Source organism: Copidosoma floridanum, unplaced genomic scaffold (genome assembly GCF_036245765.1).
Source record: "Copidosoma floridanum isolate Cflo_tuat_1 unplaced genomic scaffold, Cflo_Japanese_pri ptg000007l, whole genome shotgun sequence".
In the NCBI taxonomy this organism is placed as follows: Eukaryota; Metazoa; Arthropoda; class Insecta; order Hymenoptera; family Encyrtidae; genus Copidosoma; species Copidosoma floridanum.
The window spans coordinates 16,090,991-16,105,709 of NW_028321884.1; the positions used below are offsets into that span (position 1 = coordinate 16,090,991).

The window sequence follows — 14,719 nt, forward strand, 5'->3', positions numbered from 1 at the left end:
GACGCATAAAAAATTTTTTTACAGTTCGAAACACGTTTGATATGAAACACTTTTGTTGATCAATTCAATCACTAAATTTTTTTCTTTTATGTTTATATACTAGGTATAGTTAAGTATAAGTAGCGAATGCATCCGTATAAATCATCCCATAAATCAGGTTAACGATCAGGAAAATTTTCGTTGGTATAAGTACAGTACTAACTAGACAAACACTTCAATAATTTTGAATCAGGTGGTTATAATTTTTTTTTTTTATAAGATCATAAGTATTTTCATACCAACACCTTACTTTCCGGAGTGGTTCTACAGAAAATATGTTTTTATCGACCTTAAAAACTAGAACCTAGAATTTACAGAACTTTGATAACTAGACACCCTATTTCCTGGAATTGACTTAGAGAAATATTTAGTTATAGACCTTGTAGATCAGAAACTCGAATCAAGTATATTCTGACACCTATAGACACGGAGAATTATGTATGTTCTGATACCTAGGGAAAGAGAGTCCAATTGATAAAGCCTAAAATAAATCTTTAATGAAATCCGATTCAAGAATTAATATATCAGCTATCAATCTGATTCTAACAAGTATTTTAATGTCATCTACAAAGACAAGAGTAGATTGCTGATAAGTCATCAATAAAGATAAAAATAATTATGGACCAAGGTGTGAATCTTAAGGAACTAAACTAGTATTAATACCTTGTTATCGTAGTTTAAGAATTAGAGCTTTGTGTGATACGAGCGACACACACTAATAAGATCTATTAATTTTGGTAAAGCACTCAAAATAATAATGGATTGATCATTGGTGGCTCATTGACGATCACCAGATTGTCAAATAGGAAAATAAAAGGTTTTCAAATATCAGAAAAATAACCTTGAGCAGAAAAGATTAAGAAAAAAGTACAGAAAGAGAAGGGGACAAAACAGAAGAAGAGAATTTAGACTAGTTAGATAATCTTGAATAAAAAGAATATTCAACATCTATTAAAGTAGGAATTTCATAAAAGGATTTAATCTTCTATTTAATGTTTGGATGAGCTAAATAATGATCAATAAGCTGAACTAAATGCTTCTCTGTGTCTTTTGTTTTTATTGGATATAACATTATTCCTAACTGAGAGGAAAGATCTAAAAATGTCTAACAGTACATCTTGTTTGGATGTACTGCTACCTATTTTAAAATGTAAGGTACAGTTGTACCACTGAGATTTTATCCAGTATCTTAATCTTAGCTATGTGTTAAATTTCTACATTATCCATTATCGTTTATCATACACAGTCACTAAATGCTCAAAAACTCTATAAATAACAAGATAGAAGACTCGTTTTAGTATTTCTGTGACCTTAGAAGATAGTTCATTTAAAGAATTACTCTTTTGCCATGGTGCATTCTCAATTCCTAACACCCTTTCGTCTATTTATTCTAATACTTCTGAAATTAAGCTAAGATTCTGTAATCGTTTATCAAGCCCATCAATAATAGAGAAAATGTCTGTTTTATAAGCAGTTTATAAGATGATCAGTGGGCTTAGAATTTAAAAAACGAGTTTCATATCATTTTAATGGTTTTTAAGGGTACTTATTTTGAATTTGATAAACAAATAATGGCACAATGTCATTGAGTAATTATATGAAAATAAAATAAAAATTGCATTAATAAGCTATAAAATCGCAAAAAAATAAGTGGAAAAAAAAATTTTAAAAAAAATTAATGAAATGAAATATGAAAATAAAATGAAATAAAATTACAAAAGACATGAATAAATACAACGGAATAAAAAAAAATAAAATAAAAAAGGGAATGAAAAAAAAAGATTAAATATGAAAATAAAAAAAGGAATTAAATAAAGGAAATACAAAAAAAAAAAAAAAATGTATTAAAATGAAATATCAAAAAAAAATAAAACAAGAAATAAAAAAAAAAAAATTAAAACAAGAAACAAAAAAAAATAATACAAGAAATTAAAAACAAAACCAGGGGGTATAAATGGGTCATGGGACCCACGGTAAGAACGAAGTTCTTTAAACATGACATGAGTATAAAAACACAATTTCTCAGGTAACAAGGGGGTCGCCAGACCCGTAGAAAGAACGAAGCTCTATAAACGTTAGTACTGCATTCATGTAGTTCACTAAACAAAAACTTAAAAAACGAATTAAAGAAAAAAATTAAAAAAATAGTTCAGTACTCACGATGGTTGAACTTCGTGAGAACGGCGTGCATAAATACAGTACTCACGAAGTTTAACCATCGTAAGTACTGAACTATTTTTTTAATTTTTTTCTTTAATTCGTTTTTTAAGTTTTTGTTTAGTGAACTACATGAATGCAGTACTAACGTTTATAGAGCTTCGTTCTTTCTACGGGTCTGGCGACCCCCTTGTTACCTGAGAAATTGTGTTTTTATACTCATGTCATGTTTAAAGAACTTCGTTCTTACCGTGGGTCCCATGACCCATTTATACCCCCTGGTTTTGTTTTTAATTTCTTGTATTATTTTTTTTTTGTTTCTTGTTTTAATTTTTTTTTTTTATTTCTTGTTTTATTTTTTTTTGATATTTCATTTTAATACATTTTTTTTTTTTTTGTATTTCCTTTATTTAATTCCTTTTTTTATTTTCATATTTAATCTTTTTTTTTCATTCCCTTTTTTATTTTATTTTTTTTTATTCCGTTGTATTTATTCATGTCTTTTGTAATTTTATTTCATTTTATTTTCATATTTCATTTCATTAATTTTTTTTTAAATTTTTTTTTCCACTTATTTTTTTGCGATTTTATAGCTTATTAATGCAATTTTTATTTTATTTTCATATAATTACTCAATGACATTGTGCCATTATTTGTTTATCAAATTCAAAATAAGTACCCTTAAAAACCATTAAAATGATATGAAACTCGAATTATATTTATATAATGATCTTACATAATTCATTTATAATTGATTTACTTTGAATTACTTTATTTATATAATTATGTGATAATGTAACATAATTTGTTTGTCGAATTCGAAATAAGCGCCTTTAAAAACCATTGATACATTCTTCAACTCTATTCCACATTTTTTTTTTTTTTTTTTTTTTTTTTTTTTTATCAAGTATTTAGAAAACAAATACAAATATAATTTATCATGAATCGAATGTATTATCAGTGAATGCATGTAAAAATGGAATGTTATAGTTACGAACCACACCATAAGTACAAGAAATTGAGTTTCTATAGACGGCAGCGCTCGTAGCAGAGTGGGTAAGGTACTGGACTCACATGCAGGAGAGTAGAGGATTCAAAACTCTTTATTGGAAAATGTTTTTTTTTTTTTTTTTTTTTTTTAGAATTGTAAAAGAAAAAAATTGAAAGTGAAATAAAAATTATTGTGAGAAAATAAAATTGGGAGTGTGAGGGAGAATGGTGGGCAAAGGTGTGCAGAAGAGTAACACGGCACGGTTGGCGGATATACATATATAGTGGGGAGAGGGGAAGTGTATAGAGAATAGTCGGTGAGGGGGACGGGGTAAGGGGGGGAAACTTGAGAGGAAAAGTAAACCACTTTCGTTTCAAAAAAAAAAATCTGTCGGTTTTAAAATTCCAGCCCCCCAAGTAACGCGACATAAAGAACTTCGTTCTAAAAAGGGACTTTAAGTCATCTGTGGCTAGGTCAACGAAACAGAATTAAAAGGTCTGACATAAAGTAGGTTTACCATTAATGTTACGTAGGTAAATAGTCATTAGTAGTTAAAAGCTAGTTAAAAAAGATCAAGATACTGGTGTATTAGGTAAAAAATGTTGCGTTATGCGTTGGGGCTGCTGCTTGGACAATTTTTCAAGTAAAGACAGACATGTTGCACTTTTACGACAACGACGATAAATATTCGATAATTTAGTTACACATATCTTAGAACACGATAAGTGATTAAAAATATCGTGGATTAAATACTTAACACAATTATTAACATCTTTAGCCTTGTAATATCTATAAATTTCTATTAACTGTACAATTGATACAAAATATAGGTTATGTATATGTAGTCAATTGAACCTATTCAAAGTCAAAAAACTAACAAAAAGGAATAAAAAAGATTTTTAGTATTATCAAGTTAAAAGAATGTCTCTTAGATGTAATAGGCCACTTGATAGCCGTTTCACTGCTATTAATAACAGAAAAAATAAAAAATGCTAGACACGAGACAAGAAACACTTGTCTCAGTTGGCTCAACCACACATCAATTTTACGTAAAAGCATGATGCAAAAAAAGTTACGGTTGTCTCATTAAATTGTTAGACTACTTTAATTCTTTATAAAAATAAGCTATAAATTATTTCTAATCTTGTTATTAGCAAGACTCTTTTTTGTGCGGATAATTATGTTTTTTACATCTTTCAAGTATTTTGAATTTTCTAAATAAAACTGTGTAGCAAAATCTGAATACTGAGAAAAAAAGAATTATAGAAATTACTCTGCAGCAAACTAAAGGAGATCTACTTGCAAACAGCTCATTTAAAAGTCCGGCAACTGTCTATTTTCCTGTTGGTTATGACGATACAGTTGTTTTTTCCTATTTACTTCCTTTCATGACTTGTACACAGTGATATTAAAACATCTGTATGTAAAAAATCGTAGAAATTATTTAACATATGGATACTAAATGACTAACAAACATGAAAAATGACAGCTCAAATGGTCAAATTGTTGTTTAATTGAAATTGATTGTTTAAAGCTACAAGTAAATAATCAGTAATAGTAGGATTAAAGTCCCAGAAATTTCTCTTTAGTTTTTTCTTAAAGTATAACATTTTATTGGGTGGCTTATGCATCTCAGTTTTATACTGTTTTCTAAATCAATCAAGCTTCAACGTAAGAACTATATAGAAAACTAGGATCTAAAATCAATGTCATCAATAAGTACCAACAACTCTAACATATCTTATTTCCGAAATTTCAGACTTCTTGCGGAAAGCTTGGGCTACAAAGAGGACTCGACGGACTGCACAGTACCTTGCACACCACCTCGAACAGAGGAAGATATCTACAATAACCTCGACGCCGATTTCTTTGCTTTAAAAAAGGAGGAATCGAATCCCTTGCTCAAAGAGATCCTCTTCAAGAATAAGGGAGAGAGCCGATATTTGCGCTCTTCGGTCTCCTCGTCAGCGTCAACTTGTTCTTCATCCTCACTCGCCTCTTCGCCAACTCCACCATCCCTTGACTACGAAAAGTCGTCTCTGCGAGAACTCCTTTTCCGATCACATAACTCTACACCCAGTACAGTTGCAGCAGCCGCAGCAGCTATCTGTTCCGCCAAAAGTACAGTGGGTAGAAGCGATTCCAAGTTTACGATACCAATTATTAAGATCGACAAATATAAGGAACCAAGAACGCAACTGGATGACGATGCCGATGCTGCAAAGAGAATCACCAGTGGTGATCACCAGCTGCTGCGAGAAGTGCTGAGGGACACAAGTTTTCAGCGCAAATACAACCTCAGGCCTCTCGATTTAGGCGTGGTTGGCACGGGCTTCGTCGAGGACATGGTCGAGAGTGGCGAGTGCGTCGGTGAGTTGGCTAGAGAGCAGATCGAACCTGTCCTCAGCCTTGCTATTCAGCAGCTGCAGAAGGACTTCGATAATACTTGCGTCGCACTAGGTATACACCCTGGTAAGTGAAATACTATTATTTGTCATTAAAATATTTTTGGTCGTTACATTATTTTTCTTTTCTTTTCATTAATATTTGGGTAAGTATTACATATTATATCATTTACAGCAGTTTTTTCGGGCAAGCACCTTTTTCTTGGCTGTTTATTTGTTTGGCAAGTACTTTTATTGTTTTGAATTCTGTTTATCTTATCACTGTGGAGAAATAGTTTTCATAAGGTCAATGTCTTGACAGTACAATATCTCGTTACTTTTAATCAAGTATATTGGTTCTTTATATTTAGAAAACAGTTATTAATAGTCAAATGTATTAAGATTATTTTGCTTATGTTGTAAAGAAGTGTACATGCACTGAAAATCAATCAGGAATATTAACGACAGGAATACTGACCATATCTGTGGGAAGATTATTTGTAAAAATTGTTTTTTTATTCCGAGAAAATTTAATGATAATTCACGACTCGTCTGGATAGTATTCATTTCTCCCGAGATAACCACAATAACACATAGTATTTTGAATACATTATTCAAGTGGATCTAGACAGTCGTTTGCTGCACTTCTTTTGCTGCTATTTTCGTTATTCATTTATTTTTCTCTTATAACATAAATGATTTCAATTTTACTAATTTTACTTTTATTCATAATGTCGGTTATGGACTGAGTAATAAAATAAAATTCCTTTTCAAAAGAATAGAACCAGTTAGCCATTACACGTATGAAGATAAACAGTACTAGAACTGATTTTTATTCAATTATCTGGAATACTATCGACTTTTCTAAATGTGTAATTTACATTAACATAATCTACCTTGAACTAAGAAAATCGAATGAAATGCTTCTATGAAAATTAATCAATATAACTATTTCTAATTCGACCATAGAATCTCACATTCAAAAAATAGATCATAGAAAGAAGTTTTGACTAATAGATCTCATGCCTTAACAGCTCCTATTCTTATGAAATAATAAGAGTGAACGTGGATGAAGAACTGTTATCCATCTTGTAAAACAACAAAAAAACATTGAAATCTCGTCTGCAATGTATGACGAAGCACTAGGTATTTCCTTACAATTTCCGTGCCTCTTCGGTCTCGCCTCTCCAAAAGAACCATGTAAAACACAAAACACGTCCAGAGTAAATGTAACGATATAAAAAAAATCGGCTACGTGAAACCTAAAACTACCTTGCCGCTGGCTATGAGACTTGCTCTATTCTCGGTTTTTCTGTTTTTGGTTTCTCCAAATGAGCAAATAAGCTTAGGTATCCCTTTCTTCCTCCTCTCATTTTTTTTTCATACTTATACATACCATCTCTTATACTATCAAAACCAAAATATTTAGTGTATAGCTGTCCAGCTCTCCACTGTACATTCATCCATTCGTCGTCCCACTTGTAAAATTCGGTTTTAATGGAAAAGAACTTTGGACTCTTGCTCACTTTCATCCATCAAGGTTGCGCGAATTTTTTGGCTCTCACTTATTCACCTTCCTTGCGTGTCCACATAAATACTCACAGTCCTTTCAGTTTTATCCAAACGACGTTTCCGTGCTTGTACGGCTTACTCTCATATTCGGCTGGCTCTGACGTCTTTTGGATTGTTGTGCGCAACTCGATGATCCACAGCTATATGAGAGAAAGGCGCCTGGAGATTTTTTTTTGATTGCGTGTTCTTTGATATCCCGTTATGAAACACTTTTTTTCTAACTACGGTACGCCCGTGTTGAGTCGACGATTCTTTGGGTGAAATGCGAATTTCACTTAATTTCTTTATCCCTATGCCTGTCTGTGACAGGGTAGAAAGTTGTTTATTGCAAGTATCGAGATTATAATGTACAAATGGTACACGATTTCTGTTCGACCGAGTATTGTAGTCAATGCATCATTATCTTGCTTTATTCTTTCGACTATAAGCTGTTTTGATAAACAGTCGTAAATATTGAATACATTCATGTTTGAACTTGTTCACTGCTTTGTGTTTCTCTATTTTTTAACAAGTCAAAATTTACATGATCTCTTTATTAGATCACTTTGCGACGATTTCATTCTCCCGTATGTGTAGTTTTTCCCAAAGAAACTTAAAAAATGAAAAGTTGAACTTGGAGTACACTATATATATCGTATAGGCTAGTGATGAAGTCAAAAGAGAGAAAGACAGAGAAATAGAGAAATACTGCGAGACAAAGCGTAATGCTTAATTAATTTCCAAGCAAGATTATTTTTCGATGGTTCCTCGTCACGTTTCTTCCGTATCTTTGAATCAGGTATGAAATTGACCCATAGAAAATAATACTTCCAACTAACTTTGATAAGAAAAAGAATATAATTGTCATCACTTTGTTTCATTAGTACGCTCAGAATAAAACGTTTGATCGTATTGAAATGATTTCTTAACTTTTGGTTAGTTTTTTTTTTTGGTACATTGAGGTATAGAAAGAGTATTGTGATTTTTTAAAACATATTCGGTTACTCACTATTTAAAGTGTTTCAACAATTTTGGTCGATTGTTTTAAAAATTTTTAGCGACCTTAAAAAATAAATTATCATCGTAATTGACATAAATATTTTAAAAAACGACTTCGTAACAAATAAAAACAAGTTTTTGTATAACAATGGCTAAAAAGACCATCAAAGAATAAAAAGCTTATTGCTTAAATAAGAGGGTTAACGTTGAAAATTACATTAATTACTTAAATTAATTAGAATTTCGAGTATGATCCATTAAATTTGAGAGAACTAACTTGAACATAGACCTTTTATCCTATTTATTAAGTCAATTATAGATGTATAGTTCTACTTTAAATAATAGTTTTCCATTTTTTGTAAGCCCTGTTTATAAATGCTTGGGATAGTTTCAAACTAATTTCGTATCGAAACTGTTATTTTTTAATAATGAAAGTCCTGATACTGACTGATTTGTATCAACATAGTCTATGGCACTCGGCTTATCTGCTTTTGCAAGCATAATCATGATAACACTTTATATTGAGGTAAACGGTACCAGTAGTTGTTCGACAAAAACCAGTCCTAGCACTTGGACATTTTTTTTAGGTTAGACTGCTTTTTTCATCAGCATATTTATGCTTTTGACACTTTGTAACATTCTTCTTTCATAACTGTTGAGAAAATCAATATATGACCAGTATCTTCATTAGAAAATAACATAGAACAAGCAGATAGTTGAGTGAACAACGGTTCAATTCTATCACACCTTTTTTTGATTTGTGTTGCAGAACCCTGCCGTTGGAGCGTGGCAGACGTTGCAGCCTGGGTACAGTGGGCAAAACGACAATTGCAACTGCCATCCCTCCCACTGGAAAGTTTTAACGTTAACGGAGCCACTTTAGCTTCGTTTACGGAAGAGGACTTCTGCCAAAGAGCTCCTCAGGTATGTTTAAGTAAAAAATTATTTCTAGTGATAGTGAGACACTTATGTTAGATATTCAACAAAATTATGAACTGTGGTGAATAAGTATTCTTGATAGTTATATCCTAAATTATACATAATAGAATACTACAAGTAAAATAATTGGTGCATAAATGACCTACTTAACGGTATTGGTATTGTAGTAGTTCATCCACTTGATTGATGATTTTGGTCATTTGCAATAGTTTTAAAACAACGATATAAACAAGCCCACAATAACGTTAGCATCAAAATATAGGTGTAAGACTTGAGTCAACAACATTAGTTAAAAATCTAGCAAAAGTAGATTTTAGTAGTTCTTGAGCTAACTGTAGATAAAATAAACTAATCGTCCTCTTGCTTGAAAAAATATATTACCGGTAATAAGTACTTTGTTTGATTTTACATTTCGTATGAAATACCATATAAAAAATTTTGTATCATACGATCTTCTGGTATAGAAATTTGACAAGAGTTGAAACTACAGTTTTCTCAAAATTAAATGGCCTTGTTAAAATGGTGTTAAGTAAAACACCAAACCAGATTCTACGCGCACATACAAAAACTGTATCTTGATTTTTGCTTCCTTGGGTGACCCACAAATCTTTGTTTAAAGTCAATTCTGTTAACTAAAGCTGACCTAATTTTAAATTAAGTAGAAGAGTAACAACATTAAGTAAATCCAATACTGTAAATAAGCTCGAGTTCTTACTTTGTATGCTAATTTAATACCACAAATACAATATTTATAGTAAAGTGATGACGGTTGACAAGCAAGACTACAAGAACAAACACTTACCTGAACGTACAACATCCAATCGTTCCCAATCTCGTTGCAAAAAGCCATTAGCCCCAAAAACAAAATTAATAGGTTTCTCACGCGGGACTTAAGTTAAGAGATTGTTGGACCAGAAAGAGAAGAGAGAGAGGTGAAGTTCCCGCTCTCTATCATTGTCGTGCCCTGTCTTTGCACAACCACCATCTGCAAAATGATACCTATGACAGACCAACCCAATGGCCCTCGCCTCTGCGCTGGAACGAAACAAAATGAAAAAATAATCCACCACCTTCTCTGTAGCTCAGGAGTAATTTTCTAAGTCCGCACGTGCGCTGCCTCTCTGTGCTTATTAATGGTCGGCGATTTTGCGTAAGTGGTAGGTGCATTACGTGGAGCGATTAGATACAACGGCTTAGACGTGTAGTCCGCTTTCATTGTGTTTTGCCTTTCGAAGTGAAGAATAAAAAAAAATTTCCGGCCAAGATGACATTCAGGAGGGCGGATAAACCTAAATGACGGCTTTTCCCCTTTTACGGGACGTGGTTTTGTTTCCTGTGCCATCTGACTGTCCGCGGGCATTTTTCACCGCATAATTGCAAACGCCCAATGCCCGCTGAGAGGACAATGATGATTTCCTCGTTCTCCTTGCGGTGACGTTTATCGTTTTTTTTCTGTTCATTTGTTGGTCAAATATTGAATAGTACTTTTTTTTCTTACAGTGCCCGAACTGTCTGTTAATTACTGTTCTAAGTTGAAAATAGATTTCTTAGTTTGTATTTTTCATGTAATTTTGTTTGGTTTTTATTTAATACAATTCAATTACTCGTTTACTACGTACAATTCAACTACGTTTCTAAATCAAAAGTATTTTTCTAGTATTTAATATAACGTTACTATTATACTTACAATTCCTATATTCCAAATTTAATAATAACTTGTTTAGTAATGCTAACGAAAAGTGACTTTCAGACTTTAGTTGGTGGTTTATAAAAACGAACATAACATGATTGTGTGTTATGTGGAATATTATTTACTCAGATAAATTTTTACAGGAAAATCTTCGTAAGAATTTTCGTTACTTAGTTTGAAAAACCGCAGCTGGTTCTGCAACAAATGTTTTCCTTATATCATTAGGTCAATGACAAAAAATATTATCTTACTAAAACAGAAGTATTGTTTATTGACACTTGGACTGATATTAAATTGGTAATGTATCGAATTTTCTGAACTGCTAGTACACTTAGTGTTATTATTATAAGAAATCTTTCAAATGGCTTACAATATTCTGAAAAATAAATCATTGAAATACTGTAGACAATTTAATATTATACAAAAATGTGTCGTAATCCATGATAAATGTTCCAACATATTTCAATAGTTTTTGTTTCCGTTGAACATAAGTTTAAGTAAATTAAATTTTTCCGTTAGATACGTACTAATTAAGGCTTAATTTTAACACATTTTAGTTAAGAAGGTTCGGGAGTGTCATTCAAAGGGACGAGGAAAGGGGAGTCCCCTCTGCCCGCGCATCTTGGCCCCCTTTACCGCGAACCCCCTCTGGCACCTAAGAAACTCAATATTTTCCTTACATTTAACGTTTGCATTGTTTAAAATGCACTATAACATGCCTCTAAATTTTGCTCACCGAATAATTAAACAATAATTAACTCGTAGGTAGATTTTTTTCAATACCTTTGCGTTTTTCAAAAAGTTTTGTCCATTTAAGTGAGACAAAGAGGTTCACTTTCACAAGAGCCTATATTAATCACATGATTTTTGTGTGTATAATTCTTTTAAAAATGACCTGTTAAAAATATTGAAAAAATTTATACAAATTCTTAGTATTGTAGACTATCAAGAAAACTCTATATTATTGTGATCTTTGCATTTTATTATTACTCCCGAACCTCCTTAATACCAAATTAATGCTTGCTCAAACTTTTTCCTGTAACAAGATACATTGTCATTTTTTTCCTTCACAAATTTGGTCCAAAAGAATTTTTACAGTGTTCGTTAGTTTTTAGAATATTTTCCAATTAAGTTTTTTAGTTTTTAAATGTAGTTTGCTAATTTCCATGATTTATCGACCTATATACATTTGGCTACATGCAACTGTCTACATTTCTTATAAATTTTTTTATGCTTTTTTACTAATTAACGCTCAGAGAAAGTATGTACGTATCTGTGTACTCGAATGAATACGTAATCATTAGTTTTTCAACAACAAACGTGATCATTATTTTTTTTTGTTTTACTATCATGCTGTAGTTTATACTTGGAGATGATAGCTATTTACTCCTACATGATAATGGCTTGGCATATACGTTGAAAAACTTTATGTTAGTAAAATCCTTAAAATAACGTCCTATATATTTCTTGAATAATATTTCTCAACATGTTTTACATAAAAGATAATGTTAAAACAAGATTTAATTGTTTTCTAGGTAACGCGATGTTTGTAATGATTTTCCAACAACTTAATTTAATGACAAAAAAATATTTATTATTAATAAGAAGTAAAAATTATCATATTTACATCAAGTAAATACACATAGCAATTAATTTCGTTCTGTTTTTCGATTACAACTCAGCTGAAACTATCGTTCGATTCTATGAGATCCAAGGAAATCTTATTTTAACAGCTTCAAGCCCAGTTAAATTTCATGGATAGCAATGGGGCTTGTGTAATTGCCTCCTGAGCTAAAGATAAGGGAGGCAATGGAGTCAATTTGGTCATTAAATATTTTACAATTCTGTTGCACTTTAAGTTTTTGTTGAATACTTACAAAGAACGTGTGTTTTTGCACAATTTTGGTGAATACTACAAAAACCATTTGCATGAAACAAGAATTTTCATGAACTCATAAAAACACAATACTTTGAAACTACAAAAGATTTGTTTGTTAATGTATGCGAGAGGAATGTCACTTTTAATATTTTCGATGAATCGTTTTTGTAGGAAAGGCATTGTAATACGAAAAAATTCTAATTTTGGAAAAAGGTGTGATAGTACCTGTTATAATTTTTTCAAAACTTTTATACTTCTATGATAAAAACTATGCGTTATGTATAAATTTATTTCATACTGCTGGGAATCAAACATAACCTTTTATATAACTGTTTCTACATGATAACAAACAAATTAATCACTAAAACTTCCATTTTCGTATTAAAAATTCATTCCATTTCAATTAAATACACATGCAGTCTAATATTACTAGTTTTTGTACGTTTGTCACATTAACAAAGTGATGAATTCCAACCAATCATATAACGATCAAAAGGTTTTAGTCATGTGATCAATCTTTTAAAGTACACTAAGTTTCACAAAAAAATATCATATGATTGTCATGTATTTTACATTTTATTTTATGTCAAATAAAGTATAACGTAATTTTTGCAATACATATAGGATTTTATCATATCAAAAAGTTTAATCAAACTAGACATTAATTATACACAAAATATTACGTTTACGCTGCAAAATTATTTCTGAATTGTAACTCACCCAAATGGAATTTATATTTTCATATCGTTTACGCTCACTTCCCATACAAATATTACAGAAGCGACAGAATATCCAAAGTAAACGACATACAATAGTTTTTCATTAAATCCAGAATACTTTTTAAATGAGTAAGTTAGTTCTCGTTTGTCAGTCATAGAAGACAATACCGTACTTCGTATCTCAGCCTTGTTATGCTCAGGAGTTTCGATGTGGTACTTCTGTAAAAATTTCTTTTCCAAAATAATACATGCATATTTTCCCAATGCATCTGTAAATTCGTTCCGTAAGACTTGTCCAAGTAATAATTTATTTTATCGACAAAAGGCAAAGATGGTGAAATAAGAAAGCATTTGTAGTATTTTGAGAACTTTACCGGTGGATTCGCCAACCTTAATTGATATCCTTCATTCATTCTGGAATTATACAGCATTGCATAGATCTCGGACAGTTTTCTATAACTCTTACATACGTTTATATTTACGCAAAACATAAAGTCCATGCATTGCTCATCAGTAATGGGAAATTGTATTTTTGTTTTATTTATTATAACATATTTATTACTATAATCGAGTCGCATAAAATAGAGTGTATCGTAAGTCGAATTAAATTGATGAATAGTCGTTAACAAATCTTTAAATTCTGCAACCTTGTAACATTTAATTTCAGATGATGAAACGTCAAATCCAAAGAAAAAGATGTTGAGGGTAAAAATTATCGAACCCATAGTAATGCAAAAAAACAATAATAAGTTTGTAGAAAAGTATGATGAAGTTTTCAACCACTTTAGAGTGCGCATTTTTTCCATCAGTACGATCTGATTTTTGATAATTTTAAATAACGCATGATTAGACAGTATAACTTTTTCGAAAGAAGCGTACGTGGCTACAGGAATAAGAACTAAGAAAATTGATAAAACCAAACTATAAAGTTCTTTGTTTCGATATGACTGGGATATTTGTATAAATATACATCTTTAACCAATGCAGGTATAAAACGAGTGAACATTACATCATCAAATGCTCTAAATAAATATCGTATTTGGTAGGATTTTGCAGAAAAATCAACTTTGTTTGATGCCAGTTGTTGGATAAAATTTTTCATGACATTGGTTCTAGGAATCGGTATTAGTGTGAAATTCAATTTTTCAAATATAAAATAAGTCACTGTCTTATCATACTCAATCCAATTTCCAAGATAAGATGAAGTTTTGAACGCATAAAAATATACGGGATAGAGATTCAAATTTTTTGCTTTGTCAGAAAACAAAGTTATGTTTTTGGAATATAAGCGTTGGCCGTATGAGTTTGTAAAAGGATTATATTCATGCAGCCAAACATCGCGTATTCCTTTTTTGGGACTGACTAATTTTT

General features: G+C 31.2%; 1 protein-coding gene across 1 annotated transcript in view; it reads left to right on the forward strand.

The window, feature by feature from the left end:
* Window positions 1-14,719, forward strand: part of Ets98B (DNA-binding protein Ets98B) — a 37,023-nt gene that overhangs the window by 11,940 nt on the left and 10,364 nt on the right. The window contains exons 3-4 of the mRNA XM_089588767.1: window positions 4,947-5,659; window positions 8,891-9,045. Of these exons, the coding sequence (XP_089444893.1) occupies window positions 4,947-5,659; window positions 8,891-9,045 (868 nt within the window). The remainder of the gene's footprint in view (window positions 1-4,946; window positions 5,660-8,890; window positions 9,046-14,719) is intronic.